This window comes from Symphalangus syndactylus, chromosome 9 (genome assembly GCF_028878055.3).
Source record: "Symphalangus syndactylus isolate Jambi chromosome 9, NHGRI_mSymSyn1-v2.1_pri, whole genome shotgun sequence".
Classification (NCBI taxonomy): domain Eukaryota; kingdom Metazoa; phylum Chordata; class Mammalia; order Primates; family Hylobatidae; genus Symphalangus; species Symphalangus syndactylus.
In genome coordinates, this window is record NC_072431.2 from 71,393,009 (window position 1) to 71,416,865 (window position 23,857).

At 46.6% G+C, this 23,857-nt stretch overlaps 1 protein-coding gene and 1 pseudogene across 3 annotated transcripts; one reads left to right on the plus strand and one right to left on the minus strand.

Annotated features, from left to right (window-relative positions):
• The window catches only part of LOC129489844 (putative postmeiotic segregation increased 2-like protein 2), a 34,608-nt pseudogene extending 21,076 nt beyond the window's left edge, over nt 1-13,532 (plus strand).
• On the minus strand, nt 10,988-21,502 carry LOC129489843 (speedy protein E18-like). 3 transcript variants are annotated; one of them, XM_055293018.2, is made up of 8 exons: nt 20,924-21,502; nt 19,748-19,966; nt 18,200-18,430; nt 17,112-17,170; nt 15,808-15,893; nt 13,515-13,758; nt 13,297-13,401; nt 10,988-12,440 (listed from the first exon to the last, which is right to left on the minus strand). In XM_055293018.2, the coding sequence occupies exons 1-7, from the start codon at nt 21,081-21,083 to the stop codon at nt 13,342-13,344; spliced, it is 1,059 nt and encodes a 352-aa protein (XP_055148993.1). In that variant the 5' UTR covers nt 21,084-21,502; the 3' UTR covers nt 10,988-12,440; nt 13,297-13,341. The 3 variants fall into 3 exon arrangements, with proteins under 3 accessions (XP_055148993.1, XP_055148994.1, XP_055148995.1); XM_055293019.2 differs by lacking the exon at nt 19,748-19,966 and having other exon boundaries at nt 12,240-12,440; nt 20,924-21,228; XM_055293020.2 differs by lacking the exon at nt 18,200-18,430 and having other exon boundaries at nt 12,240-12,440; nt 20,924-21,228.
• Nucleotides 21,503-23,857: the final 2,355 nt, after the last annotated feature.

The window sequence follows — 23,857 nt, forward strand, 5'->3', positions numbered from 1 at the left end:
GATTTTGACTTAAACATTGTGTATTTTCCAGCATACTGTTGGTTTTTCTAATTCTGTGGGAAATTATGTTGCTTTCACTTTGTTTTTTTGCTCATTGCCCAGGCTGGAGTGCAATGCTGCAATCTCAGCTCACTGCAACCTCCACCTCCCAGGTTCAAGTGATTCTCCTGCCTCAGCCTGCCGAGTAGCTGGGTTTATAGGCGCCCACCATGATGCCTGCCTAATTTTTTGTATTTTTAGTAGAGACAGGGTTTCACCATGTTGGCCAGGCTTGTCTCCAACTCCTGACCTCAAGTGATCCGCCTGCCTCTGCCTCCCAAAGTGCTGGGATTACAGGCATGAGCCACCCCACCCGGCCATGCTTTCAGTTTTCAAGAAAGAAGACGCCATTGTTGCCAAAGATTTTGGTAATTTGAGAGATACAATGTATGTTTTCTCCATGTGGATCCTAGTATAATTAGATAGTAAGGATCTGTTGAATTTGAAGTATCTATACAGAAGTATTTTGGGTACATGTTTAAGGATTGTAAAACAATGTTTTTATTTCTTGATATAATAAATGTATTTGTTAATATAATAAATGAATAGATTAGACCCATAAACTATTTATGGTGTTGAGTCATTTCCCACAGTTAAAATCAGGATGAAAATATATAGCTGAATAGTTGCTTTGTTTCTTATAACATTTCTTTAGTACAGAAGCTGCTAAGGCCATCAAGCCTGTTGGTCGGAAGTCAGTCCATCAGATTTGCTCTGGGCCGGTGGTACTGAGTCTAAGCACTGCGGTGAAGGAGTTAGTAGAAAACAGTCTGGATGCTGGTGCCACTAATATTGGTAAGTTTGGGAGAGTTTTAAGCCACAAGAAATGATCAGTGAATGTTGTTGTAGTCAAGAAACATTTGTTATTGAAAGAAGACTATCAAGTGTTGATGTAGTAATAAGTTATTTTTAAGTTAAAGTTAGCACCTATTATGTGCCTAGTACTTAGCTAGGTAGTAATAATAATAACAGCTTTTATTGTGTTCTTATGGTGTGCCAGGAAGGTTTTATGCTAAGAATTACACAGAAATATCTCATTTAATTTGCAGAATAGCTGAGCATGGTGTCTCACACGTGTAATCCTAGCCCTTTGAGAGGCCAAGGTTGGGGGGATTGCTTGAGTCCAAGAGTTCCAGACCAACCTGGCCAACATGGTGAGACCTCGTCTCTATTAATAACTAAAGTAGGCCAGACATGGTGGCTCACGCCTGTAATCCCAGCACTTTGGGAGGCCAAGGCGAGTGGATACCTGAGGTCAGGATTTCGAGACCAGCCTGTCCAAAATGGTGAAACTCTGTCTCTACTAAAAATACAAAAATTAGGCGGACCTGGTGGCAGAAGCCTGTAATCTCAGCTACTTGGGAGGCTGAGGCATGAGAATTGCTTGAACCCGGGAGGCGGAGGTTGCAGTGAGCCGATATGCCACTGCACACCAGCCTGGTGACAGAGCAAGACTCTGTCTCAAATAAAATAAAATAAAATAAAATAAAATAAAATAAAATAAAATAAAATAAAATAGGCCTGGAGTAATGGCTCACATCTGTAATCCCAGCACTTTGGGAGGCTGAGGGGGGGCTGATCATTTGAGGTCAGGAGTTCGAGACCAGCCTAACCAACATGGTAAAACCCTGTCTCTACTAAAAATACAAAAATTAGCCAGATGTGGTGGTGCATGGCTGTAATCTGAGCTCCTCAGGAGGCTGAAGGAGAATTGCTTGAACCTTGGAGGTGGAGGTTGCAGTGAGCCAAGATCAGATCGTGCTACTGCATTCCAGCTTTGGTGACAAGAGCAAAACTCCATCTCAAAAAAAAAAAAAAAAAAAAAACAAAATTAAAACAAATAAAAAATTATTAATCTGCCAAATAACTTTGTGATATAGAACTTATCTCCATTTTACAGATGAGGAAATTAAGGAACAGGAAATTTCCTTTTTTTGAGATTATAAAGCTAATAAAATAGGATCCAGGAAGTCTGATTCCAGAACCAGTTTTCTTTTCTTCTTTTTTTTTTTTTTTGAGATGGAGTTTTGCTCTTGTTGCCCAGGTTGTAGTGCAATGGTACGATCTTGGCTCACCGCAACCTCTGCCTCCTGGGTTCAAGCGATTCTCCTGCCTCAGCCTTACGAGTAGCTGGGATTACAGGCATGCGCCACCACGCCTACCTAATTTCGTATTTTTAGTAGAGACAGGGTTTCTCCACGTTGGTCAGGCTAGTCTTCAGGTGATCCGCTCACTTTGGCCTCCCAAAGTGCTGGGATTACAGGCATGAACCACCGCGTCCGGCCCCCATTCTCCTTACTGGGTATGTTAAAATTATTTCTTTCAAAAGAAAAGGCTGGTCAAAGTGCAACGGTGTTACCCACTACTTGATCACAACCAGTTACAGATTTTTTGTTCCTTCTCCACTCCAACTGCTTCACTTGACTAGCCTAGGAAAAAAAAAAAGAGAAAAGAAAGAAAACGCTAAACTTTTCAATCTGGGCTGGTAAATACCCAGGAAGGACTTTATAAAAATGAAATACACAAAACGACACTAGTACATTTAACTAAAGGTATAGTTATGACTCTTAAATTTGCATATGTTATAAATAATATCAATATAAACACATAGCATGGGTCCATTTTTAATAACTATGTAAATATTTTAAACTTTCTAGATCTAAAGCTTAAGGATTATGGAGTGGATCTCATTGAAGTTTCAGACAATGGATGTAGGGAAGAAGAAGAAGAAGAAAACTTCGAAGGCTTAAGTAAGTTGACTTTTTCTAATCCTATTATAAAATAATTGGGCCACATGTCTCAGAATTTTGAGTAAAACTGTCTTGGGAAAAGCAAAAACAGTTTTTTAAAGCCAGTTACTAGATATCATGTATATTCGTTGTTATAGCACTTGAGGTATCTTAGTCCTCACTTTACACTCTCTTTCAGCTCTGAAACATCACACATCTAAGATTTAAGAGTTTGCCGACCTAACTCAGGTTGAAACTTTCGGCTTTCAGGCGGAAGCTGTGAGCTCACTTTGTGCACCGACGTGAAACAATATTTTTATCCATTGACTTGACCCCTTAGAAAAACCTTTCTGAAAATTAGTTGGAATCATTATTTACAATTTTCTATCTCAGTATCTCAACTTCTAACTTCTGAATTCTGTTTTGTCTCACTGCCAGTCTAAGTCATAGTACTTCTGAAATGTGAGCAATAAATGAATGAAATGAAGCAAATAGTATTGTTAAAAAAAGATTACCCTTATTAAAACAGTAACTTCTCAATTTTAACATAACATGTAGATAATAAATGATAGTTACCATTGGTTTTCACTACCAAATTTTAGGGAAACATTTCACCAAAGCATTATTTAATTATAGCACAGATACAAAATTTTTATAATTATATATATATATATATATATAGTTTAGGCAGTGTCTCACTCTGTCCCCCAGGCTGGAGTGCAGTGGCACAGTCTCAGCTCACCGCAATCTCTGCCTCCCAGGTTCAAGTGATTCTTGTGCCACAGCCTCCTGAAGAGCTGGGAGTATAGCGTGCACCACCACTCATGGCTAATTTTTGTATTTTTAGTAGAGATGGGGTTTTGCCATGTTGCCCAGGCTGGTCTGGAACTCCTGGCCTCAAGTGATCTGCCCTCCTCGGCCTCCCAAAATGCTGGAATTACAGGCATGAGCCACCGCACCCTGCCCTACGTATACATTTTAATTATAGTATCTTTTGGATTCTTTAAAAAAATTTTTAAAACCTTTTAAAAATTCTTTAAAAAATTTTGTTTGAAGTGTAATAACAAAAAAATCTCTATTTGTGAATAAATAAATCTTGAGATTATTTATGGTTTTACAGTTCAACCTGAAAATGAAATCAAGCTTTTTTCAAAACAAAACATGTTTAGTGCTCTCTGTCTCACTGTCTTTTAGATGCCAAACCTTAGATATTATGATGACTCCTCAACCATTTAGATCTTGGTTATCTCAGGGATCATCAGCTTTTTAAGAAAGTTTTGAGAGAAAAGCAAGTGAAGAAAAGCGTAGTCAGTGCCCAACATCATGGGTCTCTCACTGAACACACCATGCCTGGTATTCTCTCACAGCAATGTCACCATTTCTACCTGCCACGCATTGGCAAAGGTTGGGACTCGACTGGTGTTTGATCACAATGGGAAAATCATCCAGAAAACCCCCTACCCCCGCCCCAGAGGGACCACAGTCAGCATGAAGCAGTTACTTTCTACGCTACCTATGCGCCATAAGGAATTTCAAAGGAATGTTAAGAAGGTACAGTAATTTAATCCTGGTTTTCAAGAGTATTGGTTAATGCACATGAGCAAAAGATTTACTAAAGATGTTTATTCTTCAGTTGATTCTCTTCCCATCATTTATTGAGAAATGCTTTATTTGCATTTCTCATTAAAGACTTAACTTTAAGGTGATTTACTTTTTTGTTTTCACCACATAGTGTTTATTAGGACTGGGCAACATAGTGAGACCCTGCCTCTATGAAAAATTACAAAAAAGATTGACTGGGCATGGTGGCATGCACCTGTAGTTCCAGCTACTTGGGAAGCTGAAGTGGGAGGATCACTTGAGCCCAGGAACTTGAGGCTGCAGTGAGCTATGATTGTGCCACTGTATTTCAGACTGGGAGACACAGTAAGATCCTGTCTGGAAAAATATATATATACACACATATATATATAATATACATATGTATAATATACATATGTATATTATACATATATAATATACATATGTATATTATACATATGTATAATATATATAATATACATACAGTAACATATATATATTATATATATATAATTTTTTATTTTTATCTTTGTTTGAGATGGAGGCTCACTTTGGCGCCCTGGCTGGAGTGCAGTGGCACAATCTCAATTTACTGCAACCTCCATCTCCCAAGTTCAAGCGGTTCTCTTGCCTCAGCCTTCTGAGTAGCTGGGATTACAGGCGCACACCACCACACCCAGCTTATTTTTGTATTTTAAGCAGAGACGGGGTTTCACCATGTTGTCCAGGCTGGCCATGCTGGTCTCGAATTCCTGACCTCAGGTAATGCGCCCACCTTGGCCTCCCAAAGTGCTGGGATTACAGGCGTGAGCCACCATGCCCGGCCTTACGTACTTATATTTTCATGGGAATATTTCTCTTGGTTTTCTGATAAATGAGTTACTGGAACCCTTATGAATTTGAATGCAAATGAAACAGCTAAATGTTATGTAATTGTTGTGTTTAAAAACCAGATTATAAAACTATCTGTATTATATGATTCCAGTTTTATAAAAACAAAACAATGGCCTAAATGTGTATAGTATAAAGGCTGGAAGAGTCAGCACTTTCATGTTCTCAGTGGTTATCCTTGGGTGTGAGATCTCATGCACGTTTTGCTCTCTTCTTTGTGCCTTTCCATTTTGTATGTGTTTTTCATAATCTAATTAAAGTTATGTAAACATATGCAGCTAAAAATTTTTTTTACTTGTAAATCATTTGGTGCTAATTTTAACATTGTGTTTTTTAGACAGAGTCTTCTCACTCTGTCTCTCAGGCTGGAGTGCAGTGGTGTGATCTTGGCTCACTGCAACCTCCACCTCCTGGGTTCAAGTGATTCTCCTGCCTCAGCCTCCCAAGTAGCTGGGATTATAGGTGTGTGTCACTATGCCCAGCTAATTTTTGTATTTTTCATAGAGATAGGGTTTCGCCATGTTGGCCAGGCTGGTCTTGCATCCCTGACCTCAAGTGATCTGCCTGCCTCAGCCTCCCAAAGTGCTGAGATTACAGGCGTGAGCCACCACACCCAGCCTTTTTTAAAAAACTTTTTTGTAAGTCAGCTAGCAAGAACACAGGAGGAAATACTCAAATCTCCCTTACACAGCTGGGGGCTATGTCAGATTTTATAAGCATACGGTAATGAGGTGTGATTTGATTGGATCTTGCAATAAAGTAATGCTGGGAGGTGTGATCTGACTGGATCCTGCCATGGGGTGACATCAAAACTCAATCTGATTGGATCCTGGCTCTGCTATGGGGTGTCCGTTTCTTAAATGGGTCCCAGCTCTTCAGGCCAAGCTCTTAGGTTCCACTCTATGGTGGCACACTTGCTTAACCTGGGCATGCACAGGGTACATGACCTTCAACCTGCAGGTCCATGACAATTGAAAAACAGCTGACAACTTCATTACATAAAAGTTGAACTGAGCCGGGTGCAGTGACTCACGCCTGTAGTCCCAGCACTTCGGGAGGCCAAGGCATGTGGAGGTCAGGAGGTCAAGACCAGCCTGGCCAAAATGGTGAAACCCCGTCTCTACTAAAAATATAAATATTAGCCAGGTGTGGTGGTGCACCCTTGTAATCCCAGCTACTTGGGAGGCTGAGGCTGCAGAATCACTTGATCCTAGTAGGGGGAGGTTGCAGTGAGCTGAGATCATGCCATTGCACTCCAGCCTGGGTGAAGAGTGAAACTCTGTCAAAAAAAAAAAAAAGTTGAACTAGATTTGGTCTGATGCAGTTACAGATTTACAAACCGCACCCCCACCCTCCTGCTGACACCTTCCGCTCATTCTTGAGGGATTAGGGATGGAGGTCATGCTTCTGCATCGACTTCATGCTGACCAGGGGCACTGAGTCCCCTAAAGTGAGTGGGCTTCTGAGTTCAAATGAGTTCTGGGGTCACCTGGAGTAGCTTGAAAGGCTGGTATTGTTGTAATACAAGGTGAAGGTGGAAGTGTTGGAGCCTGGAGGACCAACAGCTTACCATCCATTTAAATAAATAGGACCGAAAAGTGACAGAACAGTGGCCACGAGGGACCCCAGTAGAGGAAGAAACCAGGTGAGGTGTGGTATAGTGGGCTCGACTGCCTTCTAAATCTCAGTGGTTGGCCGGGTGCGGTGGCTCACACCTGTAATGCCAACAAAAGAAAAGCTGAGGCAGGGTGATCACGAGGTCAGGAGTTCAAGACCAGCCTGGCAAACATGGTGAAGCCCCATCTCTACTAAAAATACAAAAATTAGCCAGGCATGGTGGCATGTGCTGTAGTCCCAGCTACTTGGGAGGCTGAGGCAGGAGAATTGCTTGAACCCGGGAGGCGGAAGTTGCAGTAAGCCGAGATTGTGCCACTGCACTCCAGCCTAGGTAACAGAGCGGGACACCATCTCAGTCAAGCAATCAATTAATCTCAGTGGTTGAACTACCCTTGATATGGTTCAGCTCTGTATCCCCACCCAAATCTCAGGTCAAATTGTAATTCCCAGTGTTGAGGGAGGGACCTGGTGGGAGGTGATTGGCTCATGGGGGCTGACTTCCCCCTTCCTGTTCTCTTGACAGTGAGCGAGCGCTCATGGGATCTGGTTGTTTAAAAGCGTGCAGCACCTCTGGCTTCACTCTCTCTGTCTCTCCTGCTCCACCATGGCCAGATGTGCCTGCTTCCCCTTCACCTTCTGCCATAATTGTCAGTTTCCTGAGGCCTCCCCAGCCACGCTTCCTGTACACCCTGCAGAACTGTGAGTCAATGAAACCTCTTTTCTTTGTAAATTGCCCAGTTTGTGGTAGTTCTTTATAGCAGTATGAAAACAGACTAATGGACCCTTCTGGTTGAAGGAATGCAGCCATTCTGCTTGTTTGACTATTTCCTTTCTATTCATCTCTATTTCCTGGGAGGTGTTTATCCAAGTGCAATAGGAGGTATTGGTGACCGCACAGTCCCCTCAGTGTTCTGCTAGTAAATAGTTTAGGGTCGATGATCACTGACCTCCTGCGTTTTCAGTCTGGCATGGAAAAGCCCCTGTGTAACTGGTAAAGGGTATCAATAAGCACTAGGAGGTATCTAAATCCACGAGGAGCCATCGGCATCACATTGAGGTCCATTTACCAGTCTTCCCTGGCAAGATTCTTCTGAATTGTACTGCCTTGGCCAAAAGAGGTATGGGAGGGGCTGGGTGCAGTGGCTCACGCCTGTAATCCCAGCATTTTGGGAGACCAATTCAGGTGGATCATTAGAGGTCAGGGGTTCAAGACCATCCTGGCCAACATGGTGACATCCCGTCTCTACTAAAAATACAAAACGTTAGCTGGATTTGGTGTTGGGTGGTGCCTGTAATCCCAGCTACTCGAGAGGCTGAGGCAGGATAATCGCTTGAACCTGGGAGGAGGAGCTGGCAGTGAGCTGAGATCTCGCCATTGCACTCCAGCATGGGCAACAAGAACGAAACTTCATCTCAAAAAATAAAGGAGTCTGGGTGCAGTGGCTCACGCCTGCAATCCCAGCACTTTGGGAGGCCAAGACGGGGTCAGGAGTTCAAGACCAGCCTGGCATAGATGGTGAAATCCTGTCTACTAAAAATACAAATATTAGTTGGGCATAGTGGCACGCACCTGTAATCTCAGCTACTCAGAAGTCTGATGCAGGAGAATTGCTGAAATCCGGGAGGGAGAGGTTGCAGTGAGCCGAGATCGCGCCACTGCACTCTAGCCTGGGTGACAGAGCAAGACTCCTTCTCAAAAGAAACAAAAAGGAAATTCCCCAGGGAAGTACTTCGGCTTATTTCATAAAAAGGTACTGAAGGAAGCAGAGGCATGTGGAGGACTTCCCCACCTTGTGCAGCTATTTGGGCCATGGCGTCTGAAATTTATTATTTCAGAGTCACCCCTTTGATGACCTTGGCAGTGGACTACAGTCATCTGTTTAGGCCTCTCCATGGCCCACATCAATGCCAATATTTCTGTTTGTTGCACATTTGATTTCCTTGTTGTTGGCATTTAGAAGGCCCTCTGTTTTCCAGATCACACCCTGGGCATGGACCACAAAGATTGCGTCTTTTGAGTCTGTAGAAACAGTCAAGGCCTTGTCCTCTCTTAGGTCCAGAGCTCAGGTTAATGCAGATTTTCCCAGCCGTCTGTGCTGAAGTCCCTGCGGGGAGGCTCCTGGCTGGTTTCCGTAGGTAGACAGCTACACACCCTGCCCTTCACTGGCTTCTTTTCATGAAGCTCCTGCCATCTACAAAACATGTCTCCCTTTTCTTCTTGAACCACATCTCTGTTATTGAAACTCTAGAAGTCGGCCGGGCATGGTGGCTATGCCTGTAATCCTAGCACTTTTGGAGGCCAAGGTGGGCGGATCACCTGAGGTCAGGAGTTCAAGACCAGCCTGGCCAACATGGCGAAACTCCATCTCCAATACAAATACAAAAATTAGCCAAGGGTGGTGGCCACTGTACTACAGCCTGGGTGACAGAGCAGGACTCCATCTCAAAAAAAAAAAAAAAAAAAAGGGAGAAAGAAAGTATCATGCTTTTCTGAGTTCTGTGAGTTGTTGTAGTGAATTATCAAACTTGAAGGCATGGTGGGAACCTCCAGATTTGCAGCCAGTTGGTGAGAAGTACCTGTGGTCTGAGGACACCCAAGCCTGCAGCTGCATCTAAAGCGAGGGCAGCCTATTGGGGGCTGGTGGCCTTAACCTGTGGCATTTGAGGTAACATCAGGGAGATGACATCAGAATTACATCACACAAGCCGGGCACGGTGGCTCATGCCCATAATCCCAGCACTTTGGGAGGCTGAAGCGGGCAGATCACGAGGTCAGGAGATTGAGACCATCCTGGATAACACAGTGGAACCCCGTCTCTACTAAAAATACAAAAAATTAGCTGGGCATGGTGGCAGGTGCCTGTAGTCCCAGCTACTCGGGAGGCTGAGGCAGGAAAATGGTGTGAACCCAGGAGGTGGAGCTTGCAGTGAGCCAAGAGGGCGCCGCCGCACTCCAGCCTGGGTGACAGAGCGAGATTCCATCTCAAAAAAAAAAAAAAAAAAAGAATTGTGTCACACAGGCCAGACGTGGTGGCTCCTGCTTATAATCCCAGCAATTTGAAAGGCAAGGTAAGAGGATCGCTAGAGCTTGAGTCGGAGGCCGCAGTGAGCTATGACCGCACCACCGCACCCCAGTCTGGGTGACAGCGCCAGACCCTGACTCCAAAAATAGAAAAAACAGAAAGAATTGCATGGCAGAGGGCCTGCCTTTCACAGCTTGAACTGCTGCAGGAACTTTCCTTTTATTTGGAGAGGGAGTGGGGAGACACAATCTCTGCTAGTGATTCTCCTGCCTCGGCCTCCCAAATAGCTGGGATTACAGGCGTGCATCACCACGTCTGCCTAATTTTTGTATTTTTAGTAGAGACAGGGTTTCACCATGTTGGCCAGGCTGGTCTCAAACTCCTGCTGGGATCACGGGCATGAGCCACCATGCCCGGCCACCTTTAGAGTTTTCTTACCACCTGGTTTTCCTCTCTCAATATCTTTCTCTCATTTCCTGCCTTAAAACTCTAGCTTGGCGTCTGGGTGCAGTAGCTCATGCCTGTAATCCCAGCACTTTGGGAGGCCGAGGTGGGTGGATCACTTGAAGTCAGGAGTTCAAGACCAGCCTGGCCAACATGGTGAAACCTTGTCTCTACTATTTTTACAAAAGTCAGTCAGACATACAGGCGGGTGCCTATAGTCCCAGCTACTTTGGGAGGCTGAGGCAAGAGAATTCGCTTGACCCTGGAGGTGAAAGTTGCAGGGAGCTGAGGTTGTACCACTGCACTCCAGCCTGGGAGACAGAGTCTTGCTCTGTCTCCAAAACAAACAAACATACAAAACAACCCTGTAGCTTAAGATCAGCCTTCTCTTCTATTGTTTTTCTTTAAAAAATAAAAATTAAAAATAGATGTAGATGCAATGTTGCTGAGGCTGGCCTCAAACTCCTGGCCTCAAGTGATCCTCCCATCATGACCTCCAAAACTGCTGGGATTGTAGGTGTGAGCACTGCACCCAGCCTTATGTTTTTTTCTACATAAAAAACAACACAGGATTATCTTCCAGACCTAATAAATATGTTCAAATAACCACAACCCCATTAAGGAAAAATATCACTTGACAGCAAATAATCCAGACCAATGTGATCACACTTACTGTGAAGGTGAGAAAAGTTCATCTTTATTATGTTTCCCCAAGAGTCGCACTGCATTGTTCTCTTGAAAACACACAGCTCATGCCCTCCTTTAGAACACACATCCTCTTTAAAGTAACATACAAACATGCCAGTACAAGGTAAAAAATTACATCTGAATTCTCACATTTCAAACATACACTAAATATCAAATAAAATTTATTTTTACAAGAATTTAGGGGAACTACTACATAGCTATAAATGTAATATGTATGTTAACTAAGTATCATAGATAAAAACCATGCTCCCTTCAGCAGCACGTGTAATAATAGATACAAAGATTGAAAGGTAAAAGATTTAGGATAAAAATAATTCTCTCTTAAAAAGAAAAACAAAATTTTATTTATGTGTATATAACAGTTATAACACCCATCACACAACTTTATAGAAACAGCATCTATTCAAAAATACCAGTATTTCCAAAATGTTTAAAATAATATTTAAAGTAATAATATTTAAATAAATATATTTAATATATTTAATAAATATTTAATAAAATAATATTTAATTCAATGCCTATGTTTTTCAAAATAAACCAATAAAATAGTATATATTTGACATGTTAGTGTGTATATCTGAGACATGTTAAAAATCACAACTGAATTCTCACAATTGAGTCACAAAGCTAAACAGCAAATAAAAATTTCTATCATGAGAATTTAGAGGAACTACCAATAGCTATAAATAGAAGAGATTATTATGGAAGTATCATAGATAAAAAGAGTGCTCGCTTCAGGAGCACATATAATAATACAGAAAAAAATTTAAAGATAATAAAATAGGATAAAAAGAATTCTTAAAAATGAAAAGAAAATTATCTTTATGTACATATAACAGCTATAACTCTCATCAACAAACTACAGGAACAGCATGTTTTCAAAAGTACAACAATTTCCAAACTATTTGAAATAAACCTATTAATAATTCAATGGCCAACATTTTCCAAACAAACCAATAAATGCATAGTGTGATTGAAGCTATCTGTTACAGTCTATGGCACTGATATTTCACAAAGAATTCTGTGCCAATCTGAGCCCCTGCACTGTGCCTTCAAATGCTCCTGGACTGTGGCAACCAAGTCCGTAAGAAACAGGGCCTCCAGGTTCTGCCCCAGGGAGGTTGGAATTCAGCAATATAAAAAGGGAGGTGGTGTCACAGGAAAGGGTGGAACTGGAGACACTCCTAGTTTTTTACTTTTCTCCAAGGACTCCTAGAAGTACCCCACCCCCCACCCCCACCCCTGCTCCTAGGAGGACAACGTGATCACTGTATTCAGCTCCACCAAGAACGGTCCAGGTTCTTCTAGATGATCTGCACAAATGGCTCCTCTCCTCCTCCCTGGTGTCTGCCATTAGCATTGGAATAAAGTTCTGCTGAAAATCCACATCTCCCTTCGGCACAGTGTTCTGGAAGTGAGAGAGACGATGTTACACTTCAAGGAGGCAGCTCTCTAGACAGGAAGGCTATTCACGTCCCATGTCAAGTCTAACTAGAGTTCAGAGCAATTGAGAAATGCAATTTTATCTCCTGCCTTTCATTCTATACCCTGCTTCTGAACTATCATGTTCAACTGTGATATCACGCTTTGGTGACCATGACTCCAAAACTCACTTAATACACCCAAGGTCAGCCCCAGTGATCTGCTTCATAGCAAGGACTTTGGGTGGGTCTTCCCAGGGAGTAGGGTATTCTCAGAGAATGTGGCTTTGGACTTCATCACAGCTGGGGCCTTTTGTGTCACTTAAGATCTAAACTTGTAACCATGCTAGATCTGTTTCTAATGTGACAACATCGCAAACCACGAGTCCAGAAGCCTAATCCATAATCCTACCTCCTCATGACGAAGTCTCACGCTCTGTGCTCAACGTGGTTAGCTGCGCAAGATGTAAACCAAAGCTTCACTGAACCCTCGACCCAAATCGGTACCTCAAGTGCGTCAATCATAATGAACCTCCCCGAACTCAGTATTTATGATCATTTTTGAGGCAAGGTCTTACTCTGTCGCCCAGGCTGGAGTGCAGTGGCAGGATCAGGGCTCCCTGCAGCCCCGACCTCCCAGGCTCCAGCGATCCTCCCGCCTCAGCCTCCTGAGTAGTTGGGAGTAGACATGCCTCCCACATCGCCTGGCTAATTTTTGTACTTTTGTGGAGAGAGGATCTCGCCACGTTGCCCAGGCTTGAAGCCGGATCAAGCAATTGGGTTCCTCGGATTTCTGAAGTAGACCCCAATATTCTGCCTTTACCCCGGAGGATGCAGATGTACCTTCTCTCAGGCCGATGACCTCAGGCCTGCACGGTCCCTGGAGCTCTAGTAAAGGCGGGCGCGATTTCGTGCCCACACCCAGTGTTCTGGGTCATAAGCCTGGATCTGGAAAAACAAACGCCGTTTGAGAAGACGGGGACTCGCCAGGATACCTGTCTCTCCCCTTGTCCAGCCTCCAGCCCACCTGATTCCTCCCCACCTCCCCAGGCCCCACCCACCTCCTCCAACTCCTCCGGGGAAACCCAAGCCCTGCAGCGCATGGAACAGAAGAACTGGAACCGAAGCTCCTGGAACAAGGCTATCTGAGAGCGGTTCTTCCTGGCCCTCCAGTTCATGGAACGGCGTAACTGGGACCGACGCTTATGGAACAAGGGTATATGAGAGCGGGTCTTCCCGTACAGGAAGTAGATGATGTTTTGTTTGGGGGCCTCGTCGTCCTCCTCCATGTCATTGGCCAGGTAGCTGGGGACAGAAATCAGGTTACTGCTCAGGGGCACCACCAGGAGAGACTTCCGTCTGAGGTCAGCTTCCCAGAGAGGAGGGCAGGCGACCGTCCCTAGCTCAGGACTGGCACCCACCCTGCAGAGAGCCACGCCTTCCTCAGGAGGGCTCTGCTGGACAGAGACCTGATCAAGGGTGTCTCCCACTCCTTCAGGATGGAGACAAAAACCGAACTGGTGGCCAAGAATGGTGCCTTATGCCTGGAATCCCAGCACATTTGGAGACGGGAGGAGGAGGATCACTTGAGGCCAGGAGTTTGAGACGGGCCTGGGCAACATAGCAAGACACTTGTCTCTCTCAAAAATATAAGAAATATGCCAGACGTGGTGGCTCATGCCTGTAATCCCAGCACTTTAGAAGGCTGAAGCAGGTGGATCGCTTGAGACCAGGAGTTGGAGACCAGCCTGGTCAACATGGAGAAACCCCGTCTCTACTAAAAATACAAAAATCAGCCTGTTGCGGTGGCACGCCCCTTTGTCCTAGCTACTCAGGAGGCGTAAGCATAAGAATTGTGTGAACCCAGGAGGCGGAGGTTGCAGTGAGTTGAGATTGGGCCACTCCATTCCAGCCTGAGAGGCAGAGCAAGACTCTGTCTCAACAAATAAATAAATAAACAAACAAACTGTCCAGGTGTGGTGGCACAGCCCTGTAGTTGGGGCTAATCAAGAAGCTGAGGTGGGAGGATCGCTTGAGCCCAGGATATGAAGGCTGCAGTGAGCTATGATCTCACCACTGCACTCCAGCTTGGGGGACAGGGAAAGTCTGTCTCAAAAAAATAAAAGAAATTGTATACATTGATATTTTGCCAGGACCCTGCCTTCTACAGGCATCTAGTCTAATGGGACTGGGAGTAATCAGGGCAGATGACCTAATCCCAGTGTCCAGGATGTAACTGGAGAGCTACGGGCATGCAGAAGTTGGAAGATGAGGGGAAGGCATCACAGAGGCTGTGGGGTGAACTGACTTCAAGGAATGGGTCCTTCCCTTCAGAATCACGTGTACGCAGGACACCCAGACAGAAAACACAAACACAAAGTCAAGTGGAGGGCATTTGGAAGGGGCAGTGAAGCCACGCCAGGAAACACCAAGATGGCGAGCCAGTGTGCTTGTAGAGATTGTAGAGAGGGTGGAATTGGCACTGTGGACCCTGGCCTCGATAGAGAAAGACATCAGCTAATGAAGTTGTTCAGGTGGACAGTGAGGTTGTCGTGCTTTGGAAAGATGCTCAGGCTGCACTAGAAAGCCCCCTGGCTTGGGGAGAGACTCCAGGAGACCCCAGCAGGGAGCATTTGACAGTGGATTTGAGTGATGCGAGGGGGACCTGAACCGTGACCTCTGTCATGGGAACCCGGAGGAGGTTGATGGCGTTTGTGGTTGATGTAAGTAGGAGAGAGAGAGAAGAACCAGAAACGTCTGCTTGCTGGGGGAAGCGTCGTGTCCGCTCCTCCACTCCTTTTCTTTTTCCCTTAGGAGCGGTTTGTGGTTCCTTTTGTTTTATTCTTTTATTTGTACACTGGCGTTGGAGTTTGTTTTTTGGGATTTTTTTTTTTTTTTTTTTTTTGAGAAAAAGTCTCGCTGTGTCACCCAGGCTGGAGTGCAGTGGCTCAACCTTAGCTTACTGCAACCTCCACCTCCTGGGTTCAAGGGGTTGTCTTGCCTCAGCCTCCCGAGTAGCTGGGATTACAGGTGCACACCACCATGCCCAGCTAATTTTCCTATTTTTAGTAGAGATGGGTTTGGCCATGTTGGCCAGGCTGGTCTCGAACTCCTGACCTCAGGTGATCCACCTGCCTCGGCCTCCCAAAGTGCTGGGATTACAGGCATAAGCCACTGCACCCAGCCTGAGTTTCTTTTTAGAAACAACAGTCTATGATAGTATAATCCTCCCTTTTTTGTACACAGTGTAAAGAGGACAAATAGGTGAAAGAATAAATGAAAGGCTGGAATCCCACTTCCCCCGCTATCCCAGGGTGTTGGATATTGAGGGATAGGAGGCAGCAAACCACTCACAGAGCCAGGAAGAAATGAATGCGTTGGTACTGCCAGGAGAGGAGGCCGGCCCGGCTAAAATACGCTATGACCATAGCCAGGAGATACTGATGGAGAGAAAGGAACACAGAGAGGGAGAGGTCACATCTTGGAAGAGGAAGATTGTGGAGAGGGGGAATGAGGGTCTGGGGAGGGGCTGCCCATCAGAGAAGGGACCTCAATGTTGGGGTGACTGTGCTCATGTGGAAATTGTGGGGTGGAGGGGTATTCCAAGGTCGGATGCAAATCCAAGAAGCCGGAGGAAGGGTTTTCGGTGATGCTCCCAGGATGGTGGGCTCCGATGGGATCTTTGGAGGGGGTGTGTCTAGGTCGGCTGCTGTCAGGAGGGCCTTTTGTGTGCCAGGCAGAGAACTGTCCCAAAGAGCTGAGAGTAGAGGGGCCAGGAGTTTCAGGGCTGCGGCCAGACTGTGCCCCAGGGCTCAGATCCCACAGGACCCGTAGGAGAGGCAGGGGCCATTCATTCACTCTGCAAGAGACCAGCAGAGTCCTGAGGGAGATGCTGACAAGTCATGAAAAGACCAAGAATAGGTGGGAGTGGCAGCTCAAGCCTGTGATTCCAGTACTTTGAGAGGTGGAGACAGGAGGATCACGTGAGCCCAACAGTTCGAGAACAATCTGGGCAACATAGAGAGACCCTGTTTCTACAAAGATTTCAAAAATACAGTTGAGCATGGTGGCATGTGCCTAGTCCCAGCTCCTCAGGAGGCTGAGGAAAGAAGATTGCTTGAGCCCAGGAGTTAGAGGCTGCAATGAGCTATGATCATGCCACTGTACTCCATCCTGGGGAGCAGAGCTAGACTCTGTCTCCGAAAAAAAAAGAATGTGTGGGTGACAAGACTCAAGACCATGGGAGCTGGCCGGGCACAGTGGCTGACGTCTGTAATCTCAGCACTTTGGGAGGCCAAGGCGGGTGGACCACCTGAGGTCAGTTGTTCGGGACCAACCTGGCCAACATGGCAAAACCCCGTCTCTACTAAAAACACAAAAATTAGCCAGGCCTGGTGGTTCATGTCTGTAATCCCAGCTGCTTGCAGGCTGAGGCAGGAGAATTGCTTGAACCCAGGAGGCGTCGGCTGCACTGAGTCAAGATCGAGACACTGCCCTCCAGCCTGGGCAACAGAGCAAGACTCTGTCTCACACACACACAAAAAAAGACGGAGCATCTGGTGGGAGGTGGTGGAGGGAGAACTGTGGGTTTGGAAGCTGCGCCCTCCCCCCAGCCGTGCATTGGAACAGGAACACAGTTACATGGAGAACAACCTTACCTTGTCCGACGCCCTCAGGTCTTTGTCCCAGGCCAGGAATCTTTGAATGACAGTATCCTCTGTGATTAGAGAGCAGATGTCAGTGTGAGAAGCAGGACAGGGTTTCCGTGGGAGCAGCAGAGCAGCGAGGAGAAGTGTGCCTCCCGGGGGGAAGTCTCAGGATTGTGGCCACGGGTGAGGTGGATGGGAGAGGGGAGAATGAGTTTCACTGGGCAAGGGAGAGGGGCTCCTGCTCTGAGAATCCCCTGAGAAGAGGCCGAAGGAGGCCGTGGGTGTGAGAATCTATAGGATGTAGAGCTGGGAATCAGCCAGGACCCCCTCCAGCAGACACGGAGGGACCACTGCAGAGTCATAAAGGAATTCCCATCATTTCTTCATGAGACAGTCACATCAGGGTGTGACCATGGCCTTGGTATCCGCCACTATGGATGGAGACACTTAGGTTTAGAAAAGTCTGTAAGAGACATTTTCAGAGGGCACAGCTGAAACCACTTTGTTTATTGATTTTGTTTTTCTTTATTTGATTTTTATTTTTATTTATTTATTAATTTATTTTGAGACAGAGTCTCGCTGTGTGGGCCAGGCTGGAATGCAGTGATGCGATCTCAGCTCACTGCAACCTCTGCCTCCCGGGTTTAAGCAATTCTCCTGTCTCAGCCTCCTGAGTAGCTGGGAGTACATACATGAGCTACTGTGCCCAGCCTTGGTTTTTCTTTTGAGACAGGGTTTTGCTCTGTCACGCAGGCTGGAGTGCAGTGGTACAGTCATAGCTCACTGCAGCCTCAAAGTCCTGAGTTCAACCAATCCTCTTGCCTCAGCCTCACAAGGTGCTGGGATCTCAGGCGTGAGCCACCACGCCTGGCCCGAAACCAAGCTTTCTTATCCCAAGCGCCAACCTTTATCAAGTCTAGCCTAATCCTCTATCGTCTCCTAAGTGTCCCTCATGAGTGATCACTTCAGAGTCCTCCCACATGGAGAGCTCACCCAGTGGGGGGGCATATTTTTCCCATTGGAAAAGTGTGGTTATTGGAAGTTTCCTCTTTTTAGAAAGAACAGGATTGGAGGTGCTCTCTGGGGTGTCCTCCTACCAAGCAACCTGTTGAAGGCCTCGTGGTGCTCAGGGAGCACCAGCGACACTCGCTTTCGCTTGAGCTTCATCTTGAGGCCACACAGCGTGTCCGCCACCCAGGTCTCCTCAGGCTCAGGGGCAAGCTCCTTCTGTGGCTCCTCCGATGACGACTCCTGAGATTCGTCCGACCTCTCCCTCTTCCTTTTCCAGCAAAGGGACCTACATGGGGGGCTGGGATCTACCCCAGGGGCTGAGTAAAGAAACCAGGCCACGGTGTAATGCTTCTGCAGTTGATCACCTTAGATCCCGACCGATAACCCCAAACCACTGTCCATCCTCCCCAGCCTCGCAGACTGCTGGCTTCTCCAAGCCATCTTTCCTTGTGTCTGTCTCCTCTGCTGAGCTCCATGTGCTGCTCCTGCTCCTCCCCATTCTCCCATTTCTCTGTCCTCAGAACACTTCCTCATGTCCTTCCCTGGTCCCTGGCTCTGAGTCCCTTTTTTTTTTTTTTTTTTTTTTTTTTTGAGACGCAGTCTTGCTTTGTGGCCTAGGCTGGAGTGTAGTGGTGCAATCTTGGCTCACTGCAGCCTCCGCCTCCCGGGTTCCAGTGATTCTCCTGCCTAAGCCTCCCAAGTAGCTGGGATTACAGGTGCCCGCCAGAACACCCAGCTCATGTTTGTACTTCTAGAAGAGACAGGGTTTCACCATGTTGGCCAGGCTGGTCTCCAACTCCTGGCCTCAAGTGATCTGCCTGCCTGGCCTCCCAAAGTGATGGGATTACAGGTGTAAGCCACTGCACCCTGCGCGTCAGTACCTCCATTCTTCCCACACACCCTCCTCACGTGCTCCTTCCTGACTTCTGGGCCCTTCCTTCTTTTTTTTTTTTTTTTTTTTTTTTTTTTGAGACAGGGTCTCACTGTCTCACCCAGAATGGAATGCAGTGGTGCTATCTTGGCTCAAAGCAACCTCTGCCTCCCGGGTTCAAGTGATTGTCCTGTCTCAGCCTCCTGAGTAGCTGGGATTACAGGCATGCACCATCACGCCTGGCTAATTTTTGTATTGTTAGTATAAATGAGGTTTCGCTATATTGGTCTGGTTGGTCTCGAACAACTGACCTCAAGTGATCCACCCATCTCAGCCTCCCAAAGTAATGGGATTACAGGCATGAGCTACCACACGCGGCCTTAGTTTTTCTTTTGACACAGGGTTTTGCTCTGTCACCCAGGCTAGAGTGCAGTGGTGTAGTCATAGCTCACTGCAGCCTCAAAGTTCTGAGTTCAAGCAATCCTCTTGCCTCAGCCTCCCAACATGCTGGGATCTCAGGCGTGAGCCACCATGCTTGGCCCGAAACCAAGCTTTCTTATCCCAAGCGCCAACCTTTATCAAGTCTAGCCTAATCCTCTGTCGTCTCCTAAGTGTCCCTCATGAGTGATCACTTCAGAGTCCTCCCGCATGGAAAGCTCACCCACTGGGGGCATATTTTTCCCATTGGAAAAGTGTGGTTTTTGGAAGTTTGCTCTTTTTTAGGAGAACAGGATTGGAGGTGCTCTCTGGGGTGTCCTCCTACCAAGCAGCCTGTTGAAGGCCTCGTGGTGCTCAGGGAGCACGGGCAACACTCGCTTTCGCTTGAGCTTCATCTTGAGGCCACACAGCGTCTCCACCACCCAGGTCTCCTCAGGCTCAGGGGCGAGCTCCTTCTCTGGCTCCTCCTCAGATTCGTCGGACCACTCCCTCTTCTTTTTCCAGCAAAGTGACCTACATGGGGGGCTGGGATCTACCCCAGGGGCTGAGTAAAGAAACCAGGCCACCGTGTAATGCTTCTGCATCTGATCAACTTAGACCCCGACCCAAAACCCCAAACCACTCTCCATCCTCCCCAGTCTCGCAGACTGCTGGCTTCTCTAAGCCACCTTTCTGACTTTCTCCTCTGCTCAACCCCAAGTGCCGCTCCTTCCCCTCCCCATTCTTCCGTCTTTCTGTCCCCAGAACACCGCCTCATGTCCTTCCCTGGTTCCTGGCTCTCTGAGTCCCTCCTTTCTTGTTTTGTTTTGAGACAGAATCTTGCTTTGTTGCCCAGGCTGCAGTGTAGCAGTGCAATCTCAGCTCACTGCAACATCCATCTCCCAGATTCCAGTTATTCTCCTGCCTCAGCCTCTCAGGTAGCTGGGATTACAGGTGCCTGCCATAATGCCCAGCTTAATTTTGTACTTTTAGTAGAGACAGGGTTTCACCATGTTGGCCAGGCTGGTCTCAAACTCCTGGCCTCAAGTGATCCACCTGCCTTGGCCTTCCAAAGTTCCGGGATTACAGGTGTGAGCCACTGCACCCAGCCTGAATTTCTCCATTCTTTCCACACACCCTCCTCAGGTTCTCCTTCCTGACCGCTGACCCTTCTTTTTTTTTTTTTTGATACATTGTCTCTCTCACCCAGACTGGAGTGCAGTAGCGCGATCTCGGCTCACTGCAACCTCTTCCTCCCAGGCTCAAGTGATTCTCCTGTCTCAGCCTCCCGAGCAGCTGGGATTACAGGTGCGTACCACTACCACCTGGCTAATTTTTATACTTTTAGTAGAGATGGGGTTTCACCATGTTGGCCAGGCTGGCCTTGAGCTCCTGACCTCAGGTGATCCGCCTGCCTTGGCCTCCGAAAGTGTTGGGGTTACAGGCGTGAGCCACTGCACCCAGCCCCCTTCCTTCGTCTGAGTCAATCCTATCCCACCTCTTCTTCCTCCAGTTCCCTCACCTGATGGTACCGACAATTCGTCAACCACCACCTCCTGGAGGGGGTACCCCGAGGTGCTCCGCTGGGGGCTCTGCTCATCCTGGGGATGCGGTTGACGGCTGGTCATGATCTTTCCCGTAATCTGTCCCCTCTCACGGAACCTAGTCTCTGTTCTGTCCATGGCCTTCTTCTGGACACTGCTAGGATCCAGAAGAGTATGTTATCAATTCTCAAGGCTAGGAGAAGTCAGGAGTGGGGAACAGCTCTGAGAAGATACTGTTGTCCAACTGAACTCCAGGTGCCCACGGAGTCCAATCCTTCCAATCAGGAAGGTCGGAATCTCTGATGTCATCGGTCTTTCCAACCTGGCAACCAGTTTGAAACAAAACTGTAACTGCCAGGCTGATCTCTTGTCCTGGAGATTCTGGGTGAATGGTATCTCCTGCCACTGTCCCAACCTTAGACAACTGTCCAGAAGCATCTTCAGGGTCTCCGCATCCTTCTGTTCCCTGTCCCAGCAGAGGCTGTGTCCTCTCCACTCAAAGCCTGAAGCATGTTGGGGTCTCCTCTTTGTACGTGCCCATTTCAGAGTCCAGTCTGGTGGGAGAGGGAATAGGGTGGGAAAGAAAACTAGGGTAAGCAGAAACTATGAAATCTCACAAGAATGAGATTATCACGTACAAGAGTGAGATTATCATGTACCAGAGTGAGATTATCATGTACAAGAGATCCCAGGAACATTGACTTGATGAAAAAGTCACATCAGAGCACTCAATTTGGCAGAGCTTTTCTGCCGAATGTTTACTGACATTCACCGTCCGAGATTCTGTACCGGGGGTACACGCGTCCTCTGCCCTAAGGCAACTTTGAGTCCAAGAGACATTTTGAGGCCTGAAAATCATAGGAAACTGCCCCTGAGCTCACACGTATTTCCAATGGTGTCACCAATTTCAGGGAGTCCATGGATTACCTAAGCCAGCCCGGAGGAGTTCGGCTAAGAAACTCTAGTCTCTGTATCAAGTTTTGTATCATATGTATTGCTCTGAACTCAGAAATTTCCCTTCCATTTATGGATTCTATGAATAAAATATCGCATGTACAAAAAGACTAAGTCAAAAAATCTCAGCTGTGCACAGTGGCTCATGCTTGTGATCCCAGCACTTTGGGTGGCCAAGGGAGGAAGATTGCCTGAGGCCAGCAGTTCAAGACCAGTATAGGCAACATAGCAGGAGCCCATCTCTAAAAAAACAAAACCAAACTAAATTAGCCAGGTGTGGTGGCTGGCACCTGTGTTCCAACTACTTGGGAGACTCATGCGACAGGAAGATCACTTGAGCCCAGGAATTAGAAGCTGCAGTGAGCTGTGATCTTGCCACCGCACTCCAGTCTGGGCAACACAGCAAGACATTGTGTCAAAAAAATTTTTTTTCATAAATAAAAGAGTTGCATGACATTCAGAGACATCCAGAAAACCTGTGGGTTCCCTGCCGGGCTCAGTGGCTCATGCCTGTAATCCCAGCACTTCGGGAGGCCAAAGGGGGTGGATCACTTGAGGTCAGGAGTTTGAGACCAGCCTGGCAAACATGGTGAAACCCCGTGTCTACTAAAAATACAAAAAATTAGCCAGGCATGGTGGCGGTTGCCTGTAATCGCAGCTACTCGGGAGAGGGCACTGGAGAGTCACTTGAACTCGGGGTGCGCAGGTTGCAGCGAGCCAAGATCACACCATTGCACTCCAGCCTGGGCAACAAGAGCAAATCTCCATCTCAAAAAAAACAAAGAACTTGCGAGTGAGTTCCCACCCGTTTTCCTAATGGGCTGCGGCTCTCCTAGGAGTCTCTCACTCATGGGAAAGGCACAAACTGAATGAGGAAGCAGATCCCATTGCTGTGGAAGTCCCATTGTTAGGAAGCTCTGCTTTTCTGGAGTTCAAATTCGCATTCATAACGCTTTAAACCATCAGAGCTGGGTGGGTCCTCCTACAACAAAATAGTTTGCTATCTCTCTCCTAGTTAATAGGCTTTCAAATATTAGATCATCAATGTTCTGACTCCATTAAAATTTCTCTTTTGTGGAATGAAAAGCTCTGATTTAACCCATCTTTAAGCCTGGTTTGCATATTCCTCTCTCTTCTGGCCACCTTGTCTAGACACACTACACTGAGGCTGTGCCCATCTTAAATGATGTTGATACGTTATCAAAAAATTGGCAAACCAGGCGCGGTGGCTCATGCCTGTAATCCTACCACTTTAAGAAGCCGAGGCACACAGATCACCAGAGGTCAGAATTTTGAGACCAGCCTGGCCAACATGTTTAAATCCGTCTCCACTAAAAATACAGAAAAAATTAGCTGGGTGTGGGGGTGCACATCTGTAATCCCAGCTGCTTGGGAAGCTGAGGCAGGAGAATCGCTTGAACCTGGAAGGCAGAGGTTGCAGTGAGTCGAGATTGCGCCACTGCACTCCAGCCTGGGTGACAGAGCAAGACACCATCTCAAAAAAAAAAAAAAAAAGCTAAACAGCCCAGATTTGGTCTGATATGTTCAGAAAAAAGCAAAACAGTCACCTCTCACCTTTTCTTTTCCCGCAATGATGCAGTTTAATACAACAATGGCTGTAGGTATGCTGCAGAAATATCATTCAAGTGAAACAGAAGGGCTTTCCTGGCCAGACGCAGTGGTCACTCCTGTCATCCCAACACTTTGGTTGGCCAAGGTAGGAGGGTTTCTTGTGGCCAGGAGTTCGAGGCTGCAGTGAGCTCTCATCTTAACACTACATTCCAGGCTGGGCATCAGAGTGAGGCCTGTCTCTTAAAAAAAAAAAAAACAAAAAAAACCCTTCACTCCCCCAAAAAAGGGATTTGCAAATACCAGCCTTTCAGCAGGATCACATGGAGGACCGTTAAGATACAGATGCTGGCACCCAGCCCTATTGATTGTAATTCAAAAACTGAGGT